Source organism: Dromaius novaehollandiae, chromosome 1 (genome assembly GCF_036370855.1).
Source record: "Dromaius novaehollandiae isolate bDroNov1 chromosome 1, bDroNov1.hap1, whole genome shotgun sequence".
In the NCBI taxonomy this organism is placed as follows: Eukaryota; Metazoa; Chordata; class Aves; order Casuariiformes; family Dromaiidae; genus Dromaius; species Dromaius novaehollandiae.
The window spans coordinates 64,321,678-64,341,436 of NC_088098.1; the positions used below are offsets into that span (position 1 = coordinate 64,321,678).

At 45.3% G+C, this 19,759-nt stretch overlaps 1 protein-coding gene across 1 annotated transcript in view; it reads right to left on the bottom strand.

Annotated features, from left to right (window-relative positions):
- Window positions 1–496: 496 nt before the first annotated feature.
- NINJ2 (ninjurin 2) overlaps window positions 497–19,759 on the bottom strand; it is a 48,296-nt gene continuing 29,033 nt past the window's right edge. The window contains exons 2-4 of the mRNA XM_026116964.2: window positions 3,108–3,339; window positions 1,465–1,652; window positions 497–591 (exon numbers count right to left, since the gene is read on the bottom strand). Coding sequence (XP_025972749.2) covers window positions 1,486–1,652; window positions 3,108–3,339 — 399 coding nt within the window. The 3' untranslated portion in view covers window positions 497–591; window positions 1,465–1,485. The remainder of the gene's footprint in view (window positions 592–1,464; window positions 1,653–3,107; window positions 3,340–19,759) is intronic.

Genomic DNA, 19,759 nt, shown 5'->3' on the forward strand with positions numbered 1-19,759 from the left:
TTCCAATGCTGGAAATACCTGATTATTTTCTTAACTGTTTCCCATTTAATTTTATTTTTAAACAGCTAGGAAAACATTTGAACTCCTTTTAGCTGCGTTGACATACACACACTTTTTTATCCTCCCATGAGAACTTCTTTTTAGTTAAAAAAATGCAGTCCTACATTTGGAATATAAACTATTAGATAGCATTGCTTTAAATATAGCAAATTATGCTTAAGACAAAAAAAGCTGGATATTTTTTGCTTATTTAGCCTATAAAATAAATTGTTCAGGCTTCTCTACAAAACGAGGCAATATTGCATATGAGAAGCAGGCAACTAAAATAAGAGAAAAGATTTACCGAACTGTGCTTTGAAATTACGTACCTGCTGCTGTTTCTACAGCTCTCACTAGAAATCACTCAAAGCTTGCTCTACCTTTGAGAAGCAATGCAAGTTTTCGCCCCTGCAGAAGTGCAAAAGCGCTAAAGGGCCTGTATGAAACAAAACACGTAAATTTTGAAAGTTTAACCCAGTTCTCTGGATTCGTTGGGATGACGGGATTCTGCTGAGGTCAGAGCTTTCCCCCATCAGTTGCACTGCCCATATCCTGCAGGAAAGACAAAAAACGCCCAGTTTGTGTGCAGCGGATTTGCCCCCCCTCACAGTGAGGGAGGAATATACAGAGTGTGCCAGGATCATCCAGCACTGTGGTGGTGTCAAGTGCACAGGGCACAGTCAAGTGCCCTTTGACTCTCTCATCCCTCTAGATCCAAAGCCAGTACTGCTTTCACAGTCTTTTGGCCTTCACAGTGAATCCAAAACACTTCCTCGCTCATCATAGCATGCTTCTATCAAGCTTTCTTGCTGGCTGTTGCCTCAGTATAGTACATTTGAACCATGTTTACTTGTGGCAGGTCATTTAAGTGAGAGCAAATGACCTTCTTGAGCCCTGTGGACCTAAGAACATGCCATTCCCTCATCTGACCTGACATGTGAAGCCAAGCAGTTGACTGGGCTCTCATTCACAAGACTCTCTTTTGAAAATAAGAGTGAGATTCTTAAACAGCCAGCACCAAACCACACAGGCCGTTGTGAAGAGCCCTTTTGCCCACTGCCTCCCCAGCACCTTGCTTTCTTTCTGCTCAGATAACACTGCCATCTTTGTCCGTCTCCCAGAACTCATCCATTTTTCTTTCCAAAATTTAACTCCCAACCACAACTGCTAATGTGGGGTTTGCCATCTTCTAAAAACTAATTGCTACTGATGAATCCCAGAAGTAGGGATGTTTGGTGATCTTGCTTTAAAGACCAAGCAAGGAAATCCTCCTTCTATGAGGCCCATGGGACAACAGTATGCCTCCAGAAAGTCTTTGCTTAATTGTGTTGCATTGTCTTCCACCTCTCAATCTTGCAGTGATGTTGTCCGAGACTGAGAGCCCTTCCAGGGGCTGACAGTGACGGGGACTCACCCCTTCCTTACCTGACTCCCTTGCCCCATGACTTAATAAAGTTCTCTGTAATTCCTGGTAGGGTAGAGGCCAGTCTTCTGCACTCCAAAGGCCGTGATGAAGATGTTGAGGATGACTGTGATGAAGATAAGAGCTGTGGCAGCATTGTTGAGGATATTCAGGCGGGGTTGCTTTGCCACATCATTCAGGTTCAAACGAGCTGCATGATACAGTGCAAAAACAAATGGAGATGCGTACTTCGGCTCCAAATCAGAAGTACACAGACTCCAAGTCAAAAGTCCCAGCCCCAGGGAGCCTTCACTGCCTGCAAACACACATGGAGCAAGTTGCCCCTGGGCACCACAGTCACAGAGCGGGGGGAATGGCCTCAGTATCTACAGGCACCATAGCTTGCCCTAGGACAAAGCAGGAGGACAGAGCAGAGGAAGGGGGATTTTTTTGTTTGTTTGTTTGGTTTTTTTTTTTTTGGTCATGTGTGTCTTTTGTAAAGTAGGTGCCAAGGCCCTCCAACGAGCTGGCCCTAGATAACTGAGTAACCGCTGCATGTTAGTCGGGCACATGCCATGTCGCCACCCGTCCACATGCTCAGCAGGATGCACCGAGGGAGGCTGGGTGGTGCAGCGGACAAGGTCAGCAGCGCAGGACCAGCTCTAGGAGGCCAGTTCCTCCTTCATGCCCAGATTTCAGATGAAACGCTGACAGAGCTTGACCCCTCCCCTACCTGAGAAAGAGGTATCTGGGTACCTGAACAGGATCAGCTATAGCTGACGGGCATTGAACAGTTCAAATATAGAAACACCCTGGTCACTGAGGCTGTCCAGCCAACAGGCCATGCAAATGGCACCCTGGTGGCTCCTTGCCTTCAGACGTGGTCCCCTGCCCCCTTTCTCCTCACAGCTGGCTCCAGCCACTGCTGCCACCATGGGGCAGGACTGTGCTGCATGGGGCATGGGAGGGACCAAGTCACAAGGTTTCCCTTAGCCTCAAATCGTATGCCCCATATAGAAAAGCATGTAGGAAACACCAGAAAAAGTAGTGCTCTTCATGCTTTTAATACGGGGCTTGCATTTGAGGCTAAATTATAGGAAATCCCATACTGAGTGGAGAATTTGTTGAGCCTGTTGGAAACACCACTGTCTATATGGCACTAAAAGTGTGGGATTCAGTAAATGCAGTATTAATATAGGGAATACCTCTGCCTAAAGTGTTCTGTCAGGCCCCGGCTTAGGTAAAAGCAAAAGACATGACTAAAGTGTGGTACTTGCAGCAGCAGCATAGAGGGGTACATTGCAGGCACGTGCAGCGATGATGCCTGAAAGCCAGTTCCTCTCCCTACTACGGGTATCAGCAATGGGGAAAAAAAACAAGTGACTGTACTTGGGTAGGGCTCAGAGCAAAACTGTGCAAAAAGAAAAAAGAAAAAAAAAAAAAAAAAAAAAAGACATTCCACATTTTGTAAAACAGTAACACAGACCTCTCTACCACTACCATCATGCTCTTAAATCCCTCCACAACCCTGGTTGCAACGAGGGGAACAGCACGGGGCAGGAGGCCACAGCTCCTGGTTCTCCATTCCACCTCCTGGCTGCCCCAGCATCACAGCCAGCCCCTCTGTACCCTGCAAGGGTGCACAGGGGCTAGAACACTGCCTTACCGGTGATGATGAGGAGAATCCCAATCATCACCTGGAAGAAGAGAGAGATGCTGATGAGCACAATCAGGGTGACATAATACTGAAAGGAGGTCCCCTGCTCCAGCACTGCTTTGAGCTGGGTGACGTTGGCCATGAAAAGCGCCACATCCAGCATGCTCTCTGCCACGCTCTTCTTCGTTGCGTAGTGGTTGATATTCATCGGACCATTAATCCTGAGATGAGGATTCACGCCCTGGAGGGGGACAAAAGAAACAGCATTACCAGTCTCATTCCTAAGCCACCAGGCCTGTCCATGCGGGGCGGACTGCTGTCTCAGCATGGCATTTATCCAGAAAGCCTGGGGAAGAGGCAAAGCCATGTGTTTTAAAAATGTCAAAAGCACCCAGTGTTCCCTCACACTTGCCTCATGGTATTAATAGGCACAAGAGCTCTGCAAGGTTAGCAAAATACTGGGTATTTTTATGGATAACAAGCTGTCCAGAGTTATGATAGCACAGATTAACTCAAACCAGAGGTTTTACAAGGAATATTAAATTCTCTTCCTTGAGGGCACAGACAAGCCTCAAACTCAGGGGGATTAGAGAGAGATCTTCCCTTTGGGCAGGGTGTTCAAAGAACTGTCAGTGCTGGGATTTATGTCATCTCTGAACACTTTTTTGCTGGATACTGTTTTAGACAAGGTACTAGACCAGATGTTACAATCCTCATTTTCCTGTTTCTGAAACCAGGGGTGCTATTTCTTCAAAATGTCAGGCATTGAAAAGCATGAATACAAAGGGTGGGATTCATCACACCTAACTTTAGCTAATCATTCAGACACATTTTTTTGTCAGTAGAGAGGAATACGTATTTACCAGGTGTTGGTCATCTGGCTGCTTTTAGCCATCCACCTTTCCTTTAACATTCCTGTTAGCTGAGTTCTTCTGCTAGTTGTCAAAAAAGAAGGAAAGGAGGAAATAATTGATTTTAATTTACCCAGAGTGTCATCAGCTGGTACTAAACCACAAGCAAAGGGGACAATTGCAAAAGATGTGGGTATATCTGCAGTAAGTTATGATCTTCTTTATTCAAATGAAAGAAAAACATAACTTCCATGTGGCAGACAGGCTTCAGTTCTGGAAAATCAGCCTACTGTTGGCTGTTATTCAAGATGGACAGCCTTACCATTGGTGCTGTCCTGATGGATAACTCTTTAAACGTGGAGAAAATGTCCAACTATGAGCTTGAGGTAACTTCTTTTGCTGAGTGCTATAAGAGATTTCTCCAGGTGTGTGCTGAAAGTAGGACCATCTCAAATGGTGAGTCCTGCTTTTGTCCCTTTGTACCAGATAAAGTACAAAGTGTAATCTTTTCTCCATGTTCCAGGCAGAGCAACAGATTGCAGTTATGGCCAGCACTCCATGTTGCTGCCTCTGGCCTCTTGATGTGTCCCTGGGGAGCAAGGGCTTTTTCTGAGTAGGGTTGGGAAGGTGCCCATGGGCAGTGAACCTGCAAGAGTGCTGTCTGTATGCGTGGCACTGAAATAGGGGCCTTATTTCAGAATGGGACTCAGGACCATCAGCTCATATGAGAAAATCATGTAGCAGAAAGAGGGCAGGAAGAACTGTATTCAGCTTGAAATATTGTTGAACTGTGATCTCTAAGAAAGGGTCAGCTCAGGGTGGGAAAATGCTTTGGGGATTTTTTGATAGTTAAAAGCTTGTAATTCTTGTGGTTTCTAACAGTAAAGTAACTGTGGTTAAGAGACTCCTTTGCAGAGCTTGTATTTCTTGCTATTGAAGGTAGAAGCTAGAGGATCCTGGAAGGAGATAAAAGTAGAAGTCTAGAGAGCCTGTAAGGACTTTGAGGTAGCGTGTAGGGGTTCAGGACTTCTTAAACATTACTCTGGTGTCTATGGCAGCAGAACAGAGGTGTCTCACAGCTCAGAGAAAGGAGGTTGGCAAAAGGTCTGAGCCTAGGGATATGTCCTGATCTCCTAGAATTAGGCACTACCAGCTCTCAGCTGGCTTAAAAGCACATGTGCCTGTTGCAACAGAGTGGTACCCATACCAAGTGGTGCGGGGTTTGATATTTGATCCCTTTTATGTGCTTTCCTCCTTATTCCTGAAGTCATCCCTCCTCACTGCTGTGGTACAACGCTGGGCATTGACAGCTTATCTGTGGGTGATGATGAGTTAGGGCTGGGAGAACAATGAAGCTGAACAAACACGACAGCTTCGGTCAAATGAGTGACTGGCACGAGGAGGCTGAGCCATCTGCTCCCAGTCACTTATACGGAGACAAATGAGGCAAGTCAGGAGCTCTTTTTGAGTGAAAACACTTCTTTCTTCAAGCTACCCCCCAGGCCCCTTTACCTGTAGTGGGAAATGGGTCACCCAAGCATGGGGCATGATTTATAATGTATTAAGCTCCGAGCGTCAGATGAACAGACAACAAAAATAGGTAGCTTTCATGTGTGCTTTTCCCACATGTGGATGAAAGCAATGGCATGTTCCCTTGTTTGGGGCATGAAACCACAGGCAGGGAAGGCCACTGCTGTCTGAGGTGGAGTCATGGGGTCTGGAAATCCTTGCACAGTGCAATGAAAAACTGGGCATTCCCTCTGGCTTGGCTGGCCCACAAAGATGGCCAAAAGGCCACCTGTACGATTAAAGCTGGGTGCTGAGCTTACATTTAGACAGCTGGGCAATGAGCCACTCTGCAGAAGTGCTTACCATGCAGTAAGGACCTCGCAGAAGTCCTGCTGATTAGTCTGCAGCTAAAGTCAGAGAAATCCAGCTCCTCTGTGGCTTTGGCCCTTACAGAGTATTCTGTCTAGTCCAGCAGCTACAAATATAAACCTGGAACCTCAAATAACAGGATGCTTAAGAAAACCAGCAGCCTTCAGAGACCTGGCATATTTTCGATAAATGCAGGAGGCTGGCTTTACTGGGGATGCCTGGTGCCACTGCTGTCAGCAGCCACCCACTCCATCTGTGGTGTATGAATCAGATGCCTGTGACTTTTTTTTTTTTTTTAATTGCCATAATGTATGCACAGCTCTTCAAACTGAACCATTACTGCTCTTGGTTTGTCTTACTGTTGAGCCCTGTAAAGTGCAGCAGTTCAGAAGCTGATTCACAAGCAACTCAGGTTTCCCTGCAGCTGGAAAGCCCAAGCGGCTGGGGGTGGTGGTGAAGGTTTACATGGGATTTCTGGTGAGATTAAGTGATTCCCTTTTGGCAAACAGAGCCCTGGGTTAAGTCACAGGACATATTTTAAGGTTTATCAATGTGCTTTATATCATCTGGCTAAATCTGGTGTCCTTGTTGTCACTTCGAAAGCATTTCCCTTCTGAGAGTGGGGATCACTGCCTTTCCTCCTCCACAGTGTGTCAAAGAGGAAAACTTGATATCGCGCAGAGTTAGCCTCGGTGAGGGTTGGCCCAGAGCTGGCATCCATCTGCTAACAAACAGCAACTACCATTGTGCAGCAATTCCCCAAAGATGGGGAATTATTATTATTGCCCATTCTTTAAGGGTAGGGAGGTTAGGACATGGAGAAGTAAAGCCTGGTCACACAACTCTGGCTGAGCTGGCGCTAGAACTTGGCTCTCGCATCCTGTTGCCGGTGTTTTGCCTTCCCTTGTTAGACAGCCTTCTTTCCATACAAAAGCTACTAGCTTCAGTCTCACCCCAGGCAAATCCCTTTTGTGCTTGGCTTTGCATAAGCGTGGCGTAGCGATGCAGACCATTAAAGGGGCTCAATGAGGCACTCTTTTAGGTTTTATAAGTCATAGGCTTTATTTTTACTCAGAGCAAAAAACCCTCTGCATCAGTTCCCACTTCTATTGTTATTTTTAATTTTCGTAGGAATTACTAGAGAAAGAAGGCAGAATATCACAAGTGTGGGGGTGGATTTTTTTAACAGGATCTCTATTTCTGCTATAAGGAGCTGTCAAATTACAGGGCCTGTGAAACCTTGCTTTGGCACCAGAGGGCATGCTGAGCTCCCCAGCTGCTGAGTGCTGCATTGCTAGCTAAAACTACGTGAAATTTTTCCACTGAAACTACTTTTCAAAGGAAATACTTTCTTTTTTTTTTTCTCCCCTTCAAGAAACATCTTTTTTTCTGAAGACTTTTGGAGGCAGTTCATTAGCATATTTCTTTCCAAAGCTTGCAGGCTTTTTGGTCTAAAGCTTTCTTAAAGCTACTTGCGCAATCTCTACAAAACCTACAGTTTTTCTTGTATTTTTCAAGGGAAAAAAATTACAGAGCAGATCTAATGGCAAATCTGTGTGCTTTGTGGTTTTTGTGACCCTCTCCTCGGGGGAGAACAGACTGAAAGAGACACTGGGACAGCATGAGATTCAGAAGTATGAGAATGATAATCCTCTTCATGGGAGCACTCTGGCAGAAGGGCATGTCTGAGGAGAAACTATATTATTTGGCAATTAGTTCCAAGGGAAATGCTGAAGAATGCCAAAGAAAACAGACATGAATCCAGGCCATGCACAGAGAGGGGTAGGTGCAGAGATGTGCACCACGGGGAGCCCAGCCGATAAACAGCCGCGCGTAGGCAAGCGCACACAGACACGCACACAGCACATCAGGCACCAGGGGAAATCTGGGGTGTATTTTTCCGTGGTATTTGCCAGTCGGCAACTTTAGGAGTGCTTTGTAAACATCAGCTGGTGAAGGTTAAAGCACACACAAACTCATCTTGCAAGGTAGGAGGGGAGCACAGTTCCCTTTCCATGGGCTGGAAACAGAGATTAAAGGCCCTGCTCTCAATCAATATTTCTGCTTTAAGTGCCCACTTATTAGCTATTCTACTTTGCACTGCAGCTCCTGACCACTTCATCTGGAATGAATGGAGCTAATTTTAATATTTTTGGCCTAAATGCCATGTCTAGGCACAGTGTCAGTGGCAGAATTGGGAACAGAACAGAGATTACTGCCCCCCCCCCACCACCACCCCAACAGGCTGTACTTCCCCTGCAGAGTTGTACGTGTCCATCCACAGGTGAGGAAACAGGTTAATGCAGAGCCGGGCAATACATATGCAAGAGGAGGGACACAAGGAGCATGCTTTGGTCAATACCATGTGGAGTGTGAACTCTCTGAGGCAAAGTTTTCTCCTCCCTCCTCCAGTGCAGCACAACAGCAAGCATACTGGCTGCCTTCCACAAACAGAAGTAATCCTAAACCCTGCCACGGAGGCTGTAGGCAAAAGGAAAGCTGAATGTTTGGGCCAGTCCCCCTCTTTGGCCTCTGCTGAGGCTGTCAACTAGTCCATTTGTTGTGGTTAGGCTATTCTTTTAACATCGCCAGCTGTTCTGCTCACTAGGGTTCCCATCCAAAGCCAAATGGTTGTATTGACTTCATCTTGTATTGGAGAAAGCCCAGAAAACAAGCCAGGGATGTTTTCCTCATTTCTTGGGCTCTTCCCCCATATGGGAGTGGTCCTGATCAAGGTCTTTTTCCAAGGTGTTTTTATGTTTCTGCAAGAGGGAAGTGGAGAGAGGTCATTGCTTAGTGCAACAGGGGGCTTGTTGATACCAGCTGCTTGGAAGAGAGCTTTTTAACCTAAAAGCACCTTCCAGAGGCTGAGGGCCAGCACCTCTTCAGCAGTGGAAGACTAGGCTAGTGGCAGGCACAGGTCTTGATTTCTTGCTTAGCACCATTCACTTCTTCCATTCACTGTTTGCTTTATCCGCCTCATGTGTCTCATCTCACGCCCACATGCAAGCTTGGTGAGCTCTCCTGGGCAGCCATGCAAGCGCTGTGCCACACTGACAACAGCACCTGCATCCCTGAGCAAGGGAGTCCCTTGGGCACAGTCATAGCAATAAAGGGACAAATGCGCAGTTGGGTGAGATGCCAGCTGAGCCTCTCTGCCTAACCTAGCTGAAAGTCCAGCCTTACATTCCTGTTGCAACTCACCAAAATGAGGATATATTGGAATGGGTGGTTAACAGAAACCTAAATAGCTGCTTCCAATCCTTGCTCTTTATGTGGTGTTAAGTCGGGCAGTCTCCTGGCTGTGGCTCACAGAGGGGACAGGAGAGCAGCCTGCATGAGTCATGAAGTAGCACAGCTCCATGAGAACGGGAGCCACGCTCCTCGCCCTTGCCCTCCGGCTGACACTGTAATCGGTTTGTGCTTCGTGGCTGGCTGCAGCACTCACAGCCTGCAGAGACCTGCTTGTCGCATCAAGCATGTGTGCTCTGCTCTCTCCTTCTCCCTTCCTCCAAGTCCTTGTGTCTCTTATGTCTCTTGCAGAGCCTCTCTGTTCTCATCTGCCTCCTTCCGTTCTGGTCCTGCTCTCTTCTTTCATCCTTTTCCTCTGTTCTCTCCTTCTCCATTGTTTTCTCCTCCTGTGCCTTTCACCTTGTCTTTCTTTCACACTTTCCTGCCATCAATCTGCTCTTTACCTTCGTGCACCTCCTTTCTCTCCCCTACTCTTCTCTCCCTTTGGCACTCAGCACTGCTGTATGGTGAGCTTCTTGAATCCATTCACTCTCAGATGCCACTCACAGCTTTCTATGCTACAGGGCAACATAAATTATGCATCTCTCAAATAACTGTCTTACCTAATCTATATTAAACTTTCTAGTTAAGCGTATTTATGATACTGAATTGAAGAGATCCAGGAATCAGCTGGCAGGCTTCAGAGCTGAGCTGGAAGAGAAGATAACTCTTCCAGGTAGGTGGAGCAAGGAAGAGGGGGCATGGGCAGTGATACTGGTGCAGGAGCCTTTATCACTAGTTCAGAAGCAATTAGTGGGTTTGGGGGTTCAAGAACTGCTTGGCACCAGCAATTACAATGTGCCGATGCATGACCTTCGATTGTTAAACAGAGGCAATTGGGTGTGTATGTGTGGCAGAGGGGGGACAACTCTTTGAATATGTGCAATTGGGAGTGCACTCAAAAGGATTAGCTGGAACAATTATCTCCAAAGTCAGGATATAGAAGCTGGAGCCTATTCAAGTCACTTGTGTTTTGCACCCAGAGCAGATTTACCCTGGTGCTTGAAAAAAGCAAGTGGAGACTTAAAACAGCTTTACAAGAGAAATTAAAAGTAGGTTAGCAGAGAAAATGAGTTTATAAAAAATAGAAGAGCAGCCGGGAGGCAGAACAGTAACTACTGCATTGTGCTTACAAAGCTAAACAAGTTAAGATGAATAAATCCGCAAGCTGAATGGCTTATGGCCCAAAATATTAAGAAAAGCTGGGCCTGATCTCACAAACTGCTGCCAGATCCAAAGAGCAAGCGTGTTCATATATGTTATTTTAATTCAAAACATTCCTAAAGCTAGTCCAAAATCTGAACTTCTTCCAAGTCTAAGGGTGGTTGGATCCATAGCTGAGGGTCAGGTTGATTTCTGAAACTGGGACAACATAACAGCTCTAATAGGTCAGACCAAAGGTCCAGCTCCTCTTGGACTGTGGTTGGCAGCAGATATCTAGATAAAAATATTAGAACAGGGCAAGCATATAGCAGGAGTCTCCTGTGGTCTATGCACCCAGTAATTTGTGACTCAGTACACAGTCACCCCAGTCCTGGACTGATGTTCGTCTTCCTGTGAGGAACTCTGAGGTTAATTTGTGCATCAGTCACACGTTGTGTGGCTTAGGGCATACTATTTGCTCTCCCTGCCTCTTGGTTCCCCTATGTATAACATAATGAGAATACTTGCATATGTGATGTTTAGGAAGAGATGTGGCTAAGATGTGCTGCAGAAGTACTCTACCTGCCTGTGTTTGTTGTATATAATACACAGACTGAATTTGTAATTCGGGCAAGCTACCAAAGTCAACAAAGTTAGGCAGGTGACTTCTGTATTCCTAGGCCTTCATTTTTTTTACAGTGTTTCCCAGACAAACCCCCTTCTAAACCGCCCTGGAGTGCAGGTTCAGGTGCAGATTTTGACCTGCATGTCCTTCTGGTTGTCCTCTGAGTGCTTGGGATCTCCAGGAGAAGGAAGCTGGAGGAGCCCAGGCAGAAAGATAGGAGACCATGACTGTGGATCTCAAGAGAGCTCATGCAGAGCTGATGAAGTCACATCCATAAACAGTGAAACTCAGGGTATTTGGTCCCTCTGTAATTTATAAGGGCTTTTATCCAGAAAGCATTTTTCCACTTCCAGGTGCTAACACTTGCCATGTCTTTGTCCTGTGGGTCCTTGTCCCTGTCTCCCATTCCAGTGCTCACCAGCAACACCAAGCAGACCCTGCTGACTTAGTCTCACCTGGGCCCATACTATTCCTTTTCTTCAAAAGCTGCCAGGCTCAGCTTCCTTCTCTGTCAGGAGACGGAGTCAGTCTCTGGACCTAAAAAGGCCAAATCTGCTGATTTTTGTTACCAGCTGGCACATTCTGAGTTGTGTTGGTTCACAGTTGAGCTTCTGACCTAATGCCATTTTTTTAAAAAAAAGTGCTGTTATCCATCCAGCCTTCAATAAACCCTTGTTTTTATATTTTATTTAAAGCCTGGTCAAACTAGGTATTAAATACAGAAATTAGTGAGGCAGTAGCTAGGTAATATGGGCAGATGTGTGCAATTAGCAATGGACTTCAGGGCAGGGAAGTCTGCAGAGCAACATCTCAAGTCTGTGCTAGGCTGCTTGAGAATGTCCTGCAGAGAAACAACCTTGACCGTCTCTGGAAAGATTTTAAACACATTAGGAGTGTTCTTGCAAATGGCTGTTGCATTTTAACACAAGAAAATGCAAAGTGATGCATGGCCACGGCTGTTCAGATTCAATTAGTGTTAATGCCCTTCCATTAAACTCTCTGGCTGGAAATCTGCCTCTTGCTTGGGAGCTTGCTGTGCCAAGGAAGGCTGTTCCTGTCTCATGAGGGCTAGAGCTATGGGGAACCAGGAGAGGACAGGAGGTGCCATGCTTGAGAGGAGGCCATGTCCTCCTGTGAGCACACATGAGCCCCTCTGTGTACCTCGGAGCATATCCATAGCGTCTTTTTGAGCCTGGCCCAAGAATTGTCATGCTTGATTGCTTTGCATGGAGTCAATATCTTAGCATTTCTGCTTGCAGTTTGGTTATTGTCTGACTGAGGCTCTTGCTCCTGTTCTTGGACTGATTATGGCAAGTCATTTAGTTCCATTTTAGGGGGTTTTCATTACTGCTCTTGTTGCTAAGATGGAGAGGAATGGGATTGTGTGGGGTAATGGCACTGCCAGGAGCCGGAGAGGTCTGAGCTTGGTTCTAGGCTGTTGCAGAATTTCTGTCTTGGCTTCTTGGTAAAAATGGGGATAATACCATTGCCCTCATCATATGCTAAAAGCCTTCCAAGACAAGAAAATGCTTCTTTTGTGTGTTATGATCACTAACACAGTGGGATCCTGGCCTCAATCAGACCAACCATTAATAGTTCTATCAGAGATAAAAATGTAAGAGGTTCCTAAAAGTTTAACTGAATTTTTAGTAGGATTAATAGTAGCTTGTGCAGAGCATTTACAAATAGTTACAAATGTAACTATTATTCATGTTTTAATAGATAAGCCAAAAGGTATCATTCACAGATCAGGGATGGAGGCACAGCACAGAAAAAGACCTGGTATCCTGCCTTTGAGTGTCTTGCTGTCACCCCAAAGCCTCACTGCACAGTTACAGATAGCTCTTAGCAGTTAGCAGCACTTTATTTTTCATGACAAAACATGAGTGTAGCAACTTCTGAAGTACTAGATACGGGGTTTCCATCTCCTACGTTTGCCACATCAACTCTTCAAGGTGTATATTCAAACTTATTAAATGACTATGGATTCACTGGCTTAAATGCCATTTCTCCTTTGGGTGGCAAAGCACTGAGCAATTGTTTGGGTGTGTACTGCTGCAAAAATGGTCAGTATGAGGCAAGACTGAATCAAAGAGGGTACTTGAAATAAAATCCAGGGAGCAGCTATTTTCAACCTGTATCCTACGGAGCCTTGGAGAAGTCTGCTTCTAAGGGATCCTCAAAAGGCAGCTAAGAAAAGCGAGCTTGCATGCAGGACAGCTCTTGAATACATGTCGTACCTCTGAAGAGATCTGCCACTCTGCTGGAAAACATATAGGAGGTCAGAGTTTTAAAGCAGTGGAAAGCAGCCAGTTAAATACCTTAGTGAGGCCTCATCTAAGGATACTGTCTTTTAAGCGTGCAAGGTCACGCTTGTGTCCCTCCAAAGACAGTAAGCGCACATTGCATTGAAATCAATGGCTCTTTGCTTCTCATCTTTTGGAAGAATTGTCACTGTAATTCAAGTCAGAATGGAGATGCAGCAATTGCAGGAGCAGGGGATACAGAGCACAAGGATGGGATGCCATTGTCTGATTTAAGTGGTACCCAGAGACCTCATCACACACTGGGGTCCTGCTATGACAGACTCTCAGTAAACCATGTTCTGCGTTGACAAAGTCATCAAAAGCTGACAAAAGAGAATCCTTTTCCCAGTTTTTCACTGGGGATCTGTGGCCCATATAACTTGCATAGGAGCACATAGGCAGCCTGCAACAGAACCAGAAATGTAACCCAGAATTTGATCTAATTCTCTGACACATACGATATTGCCTCCTTTTTTTCAGACCTCAGCTTGCCACGTCTTAGCCCACTATTGGAACCAAATAAACCTATCCTTTGTGTCTTCCTCTCCAACTGTCCTGTCTTTCATTTGCACATTTAGTATCTTCTGTTTCTGGGGACACAGACATTGTTTTAGGGATGACAAAAGAAGTGCTCAGGCTTCTCTCTGCAGTCTTGCTGATGTTAGCTGAAGTTGAATGAATCTGAACCATCAGGAAAATCCAGATAGGGCTGGGGTGATTTTTGTGCCATGACCTGTTTCTGGCCATATGTGACAGAAACCTAGAGCAGCCAGAACCTTGAGGTGGAATGGCCTCACATCAAAAGGCACCAGGAGTCTCTAGTCTGTAATACTGAGATTATGAGAACAGTCTATTAAGCTAAAAAAGCATAATTCTTTAATTAGAGAAACCTCATGATCTCTGGGTGAGATGCATTAACTTTTAAAACAAAGTGTCCTTGCAGAGCGAATCCATTCCTTCAGTCTTAGTTTCTCTCCCAACAATTTCCACTGCCTTGCTGGTGTGTACAAACCTGGCAGTCTCCTTTAAGTCCCCAGGAAAGCCTTCTCCCTGTTGACTCTGGCACTTGGCTCTGGGTCTGCTCCCCAGCGCTTGCTGACTTACTTGCTCTCTTCCCTGAAAAGCCAAAGCTTTCCCTCTGGAGCATGCTTCAGTGTTCTAGGTGCCTTTCCTCCCTCTTCCAGAGCCCTCTACGGGGCTAAGGGACCAAAAACCTGGACAAGGCAAACAGGCAGCCTCTCTCTGAGTGGGAAAGCATAGCCTAGCCAGGCCTTTACTGGAGTATGCAACATCTAGTCTCTATACGGTAAGTTGGAAGCAACCAGGCTAAGTGGTTATGACATCTATCACAATCAGCTCTTTTAGAACTTTCTTCCAGACAAAATTAGCACTGCGCAAGAGCTGGCTTCCTCAGCTGAACTCATGTACCAGACCACACCGCCAGGCTCCTTGCAGAAAGCCAGCAGCAATAGGCTCCACGGGATGTTCTCATGCCCCGCATGGTTCCCTGGAGGCTGGCCGCCTTGGCAGGCTGACCTGTGCAGTGGGAGAGAGTAGCCTTGGTGGGGGAGGAGGGATTGCAAGAGAGCAATTTATTTTTTTCATGGTGCAGATCTTCCCAAACCACACAAAACCAGTAAGATCTCAAACAACATCGCCCACAGGCTCCAAGCTCTGCAATTAATCTCCCCCCACAGAGATACAGCTCTTGTAGGGAACCTGGCATTCCCAGGCAAAGCATTGACACTAGAGGGCACTGGGGACCAGGGACCTGGTGACACAGCTTGCGGGTTCACCATGGGAGCCCTTCGCCTGTGGGGGACAAGGGGAAGCTCCAATAAATCATCCTTACAAAACTCTGGGTACCCATGAGGAAAATCTGAGATCAGTGCATCCAGCATCCCAATGCTTTATATGGGTTTAACAACTTTAGGCATCTGAGTTGGGAATCTTTGGTTCTATTGTTCCTGTTAATAATTTCCTTAATAATTAGAAATATTAAGTCCGGCTTTCCCTTGTCTTCCTGGCTCTGGACCCAGGGTGGATCATGCTTTTGTTTGGGTTTATAGATTCTTGTGTTGAGGAGGACTTGTGAGATGAGGTTATTCTTCCTTTTTCTTTCCATCTTTCAGTGCAGCTTGATGGTTCTGTAAAAGCTAGCTGTACTAAAGTCAGGAGACCGCGGTAGTGTGCTGTAAAAATGGCCATTGGTATATCAGTAATTGTTCATATAAACTGTGAATTGCAGCTGGGCAGAGATCAGAACTGAAGCAACCAGTAATGTCTCTTGTTTCTGAAAAAAAGGGTGCAGGAACTTCCCTATTCAGCTTCCATTCCACTCAGTGGAAGTTAAACAATTAAGACGCTCCATCTTTGGCAATTTCACTTAAGATCACAATGTCAAATTAAATTATACTCCATTAGTGCATCTCTGAAAATATCTCTATTAAAATAGTCTGTAAGAGTGAACAGAGTGGCAGAACTGAAGTGCCAGCATCAGAATTTTTTTATGCTAACAGGTAACATGCCCATTTCTTTTGGCAAACTGGATTAAATATCTAATGTTAAATTGTTTGGGAGATTGCCAGGCCACAAGCACGACAGAGGAACTAGGTGAGAAATACAACATCTTGCATCTCAACCAGGGGCTGATGGGGAGTGTTAGACAAAACGCTGTGTTTCAGGGGAAATCAATTAAAATGAGGAGAGATAGGCCTGAACATGTTGTGGATAAGAGCCATCAGGAATGCAGTAAAAACAGAAGGGATTTTTGCTGCTTTTCTCTTTTTGTTTGTGAGCTGTTTCTTTTGTGTAGGCCTCTGAGACTGAGCGGGGACTGAACACAGGGAGGAGGGATATTGCCCCACTGCCCAAGATGTTATGGGCTGCAGGATTTTGTCCGCCTCTGGTGGCTGCTCCAGTGGCACCGTGTCCGCCTTTCCACCACCACCCTTCCTGCAGAGCTTAGAAGCTCTAGTTTTTAATTCTCTAGGTGCCACGTTACAGCAGCCAATCCCTCTTAGATCAGTATGGGTTCCTAAAAATCATGATTTCTTTTCACTGTTTATCGGGAAAAGGAGGTGGGAGGAGAAATGGCCAAATTAGATGGGACCCGAGCTAACCAGTAGGTGGTGCTCAGCAGTAAATGCAAAGGGTTGCTCCATCACTGCTATGGTAGGCAGGATTTTGCAGGACGATCAATTGTCCTGTGCCTTGACTAAAATGCTAGCAGGTTTTCCAGTGTGTTATGGATTTAGATATAATGAGGACTAAAAGGGGTTATATGCTGGATAGTATCCTAGATTAGGAGGTATTGCAAAAGCAAATAGGGTAATTCAGCAGCTTCACTGAGCAGCTGCACAAGTAGGGATTGAAGTCTAGGGAAAAAGAGTTCAGAAAGCATAAGGATCATTTGTGCTTCAAAGATGCTTGATGTAACTCATTTCAGATACAATGCTGTAATAATTCACACAGTAAAAGAAATATGCAGCAACTCTAGAACTAAATCTCTCCTTTTCCTTCTCTTAATCTTCTTTTTTAGAGTTCATTTTGTGCTTTTCTACTGTGATAAAACAATACACAGGACTCTGAGCTAAATCGTAACTGCAAAATTATAGTGAGTAATGTTTGCAACAAGGCTCAAGAGGGAAGTTCTGTAAAAAGCTGCTTCAGAGGCTGATCATGCATGTAGAACTGTCTCTAACTAAATTTGGGAGTTTTTTAATGGTTGCTGTAGTCTTAGAATGTATTCTTTCTAATACCAACTAAATGACACTGATTTCTCCCAATAATATTTCTCTTCAGGTAAAATTTTCTCCTACTTTAACAGTATACGCCCTGAGCTTCAATAGCAGCCTCCTGAAGTCTTGAATTTCTCTTCCCTGCACCACAGAAAGGACACTGCACTAGGACCTGGAGAAGTATTGTGCCTTGGGCTCAGCTCCTGACACAGCTGCTGCTGTGGCTGTTCAGTTTCATGTAAAAGCAACAAGAAAGGTCAGATTAGATAGTGTTTCAGGAGCAAAACCAAGCTCAACCTAAATCCCATGCAACCACACTTACTGACAGTGCACAGAATGCAAGCAAGCATAGACTTGGTCCTGCAGTTTTAATTTTGAAAGCAATCATTCATAGCAATCCTGCTCGGAAAGGAGCATTCCCATACAGTCTTAAAGGGTGAATGTCTACCTGTCTCAAATCTGTCTGGAGAAGGAACATACACCATTAGCTTCTACCCAAAGACATAGACAACAAAGCTTAGGTTGAGAGAGAGAAGAAAGGGAACAGTATCTCAAAAGTAGATTCAGGAATCCCAGAGAGTGGGCTTTGATGCTTCCAAAAGTGGTGAGGGTTTTCTAGATAACTGGAGAGAGACGAGTTAGTGAAACCAGTAGTCTGGCGAACATTGACAGGCTACCAAGAAAGCTCATATGGCTGAAATTGTGTTTGTGAGAGTGCTCTGCAAACAACAGGCGTGCATCGGGCAGAAGATCAGTTTGCTGGTTCCTGCCATGCTAGTGGGGCCAAGGTGTTTGGTGCAGCTCTGTCTCCGATCACAGCAGCAAGGAACATCCAACCTTTTTGTTACCCGTCTAGTCCAGCATTTGTCTGAGGCTCATGGAAGCTGTAACTGATTTATAATTCCTCCTCTTCAAAATTAATAGTGGTCTCTCCTGAGCATTAAACTAAGTGCTGCTCCTTTTAATGAGCCTAAAAGGGCTGGAACTTCTGATATAACCAGTGGGAACTTCTCACCCACAGTACTTTGCTTAGGCAGCTGTTCCAGGCAACAGTACAGCAAAATGCTGCTCTCTGAAAATTACACTGTCTCAGGTCTTTCTAATCACTTGAAGTGGATGGAGATAAATTCTGAGATTCATTATGCTGATCTCTCTAAAGTGTCACAGGACATGCTTTGCATTAGGAAAGCCAAGGCAACATTTAAGCAAATGTGTGTGGAACGGCATTTGGGCTGCTACCAGCTTTAGCTAAAGACCTGTCTGATGCATACCTGACTCAGTGGCCAGCTGTGTTCCTATTGAAAGCTGTGGGGAAGAAAGCTCCCTCTGACCTCCCTAGGGGAAATAGAAGCAGGCATTCAGTGGGCAGTAGTGGGGTGGGGTTTTCTGTCCAAGGGCACTGAGTAATAGCTCCTCTTGGCTTTGGTGGAATTGGCACATAGCCAGCACTTCTGCAAGCCAGACAGGGTTTATGTGCATTTGAGGAAATCTTCTCTAGTTTAAGAAAGTAATTAAGAAGATGCATTTAATGAGGCCAGAGAAATAAATTAAGAAAATGAGAACCCAAATCAGCTGAAGCTGCGCTTGCCTTGATATCCAAAATGATGCCTTCGAAACAGTTTATCGAGAATAAATCTCCTCAGTGAGACTCTTTGTTAAGTGTCCTTGCTGACAAGACCATATCATCTAGAGGAAGATCATCGTATCATTGCTTGCAAAGAAATAGACCGAGATTAGTCAAATCCAGGGACCGGCTTACAGCTCTGGACTTGTGAGAAGTTTGGTTAGTGATGTCTAAGACTGTAGTAGCAACTGTAGATGCTCAAAACTGAATGAAGTTAGCATTGCCGACAAGCCAAGAGAACTCAGCAGGATGTCCAGATCTGTCACAGAAGCTGCATCACTCAGCTGTTTCATCTCTTAACCTGGAAAGTGAGATGAAAAATGCAAACCCTGGCGAGGATGAAATTCAGGAATGGTCATTGTCTCAGGGCTGTGCTATCAGCTCCACTCCAGCTGCTGACACTGCACCTGCACTTTTGAATTTGTATTCTCTTATCACTGACGCACTCTAGGGTTTGGCAGGTGATTCATGTACCCTGATGCACAATACATCCTGGGTGAAGCTTGCAGGAAAAGGTATGATCTCAGTGCCATACACAGAAAAAGGAAAATCCATGATCATATTCTTCCCTAGCACAAATTCTATTCACTGTAACTTATCAACTTCTCAATTTGCTCCACTGCACGTGAAGTTGGAATCAAGGTTGCATTCTGGCAATTTGCACACCATCAGCTCTCGCTTATCTGTGGGTGGTTTATCCAGGTTATGGATTAACTGAGCAATCATTTAGCAACACTCTGCTCTCTACTGCTTGCAGCCCAAGCTGGTACAGCTACATGGCGCTATGTGGGCTGCACAGACTTGCTGTCAGTGCTAATTTAGGAACCTCTGCAGCCTGCTATCTGCAGTGTTGCTGAACTCTCTTTTCTCCTTTAAACCTTCAGTGCCTGCTTTCACAGCTTGTATGCAGTAGTACCTGGCTACAGCAAAATGTCAGTTATGACATTTATCTGGATAAGCATAAACTGCATGTAACAGCAAACATTTTTCTTTTTAATACATTTTTTGTGGTACTCTTATCCAGGTCAGAAAGTCCCAGCATCTTCTCTCTCTTCAGACAGTTACTTTTGACTGAAGAACTGTGGAGTGACTCCACAGGAAAAGAAGATAGCCTGCAATGAGCATCACCGGTCAGTCCAAAGACACTAACAACCAAACCCAGCCAAGCCTCTCATCAGCTTTGAGTGCCATCACAGTCAGTGG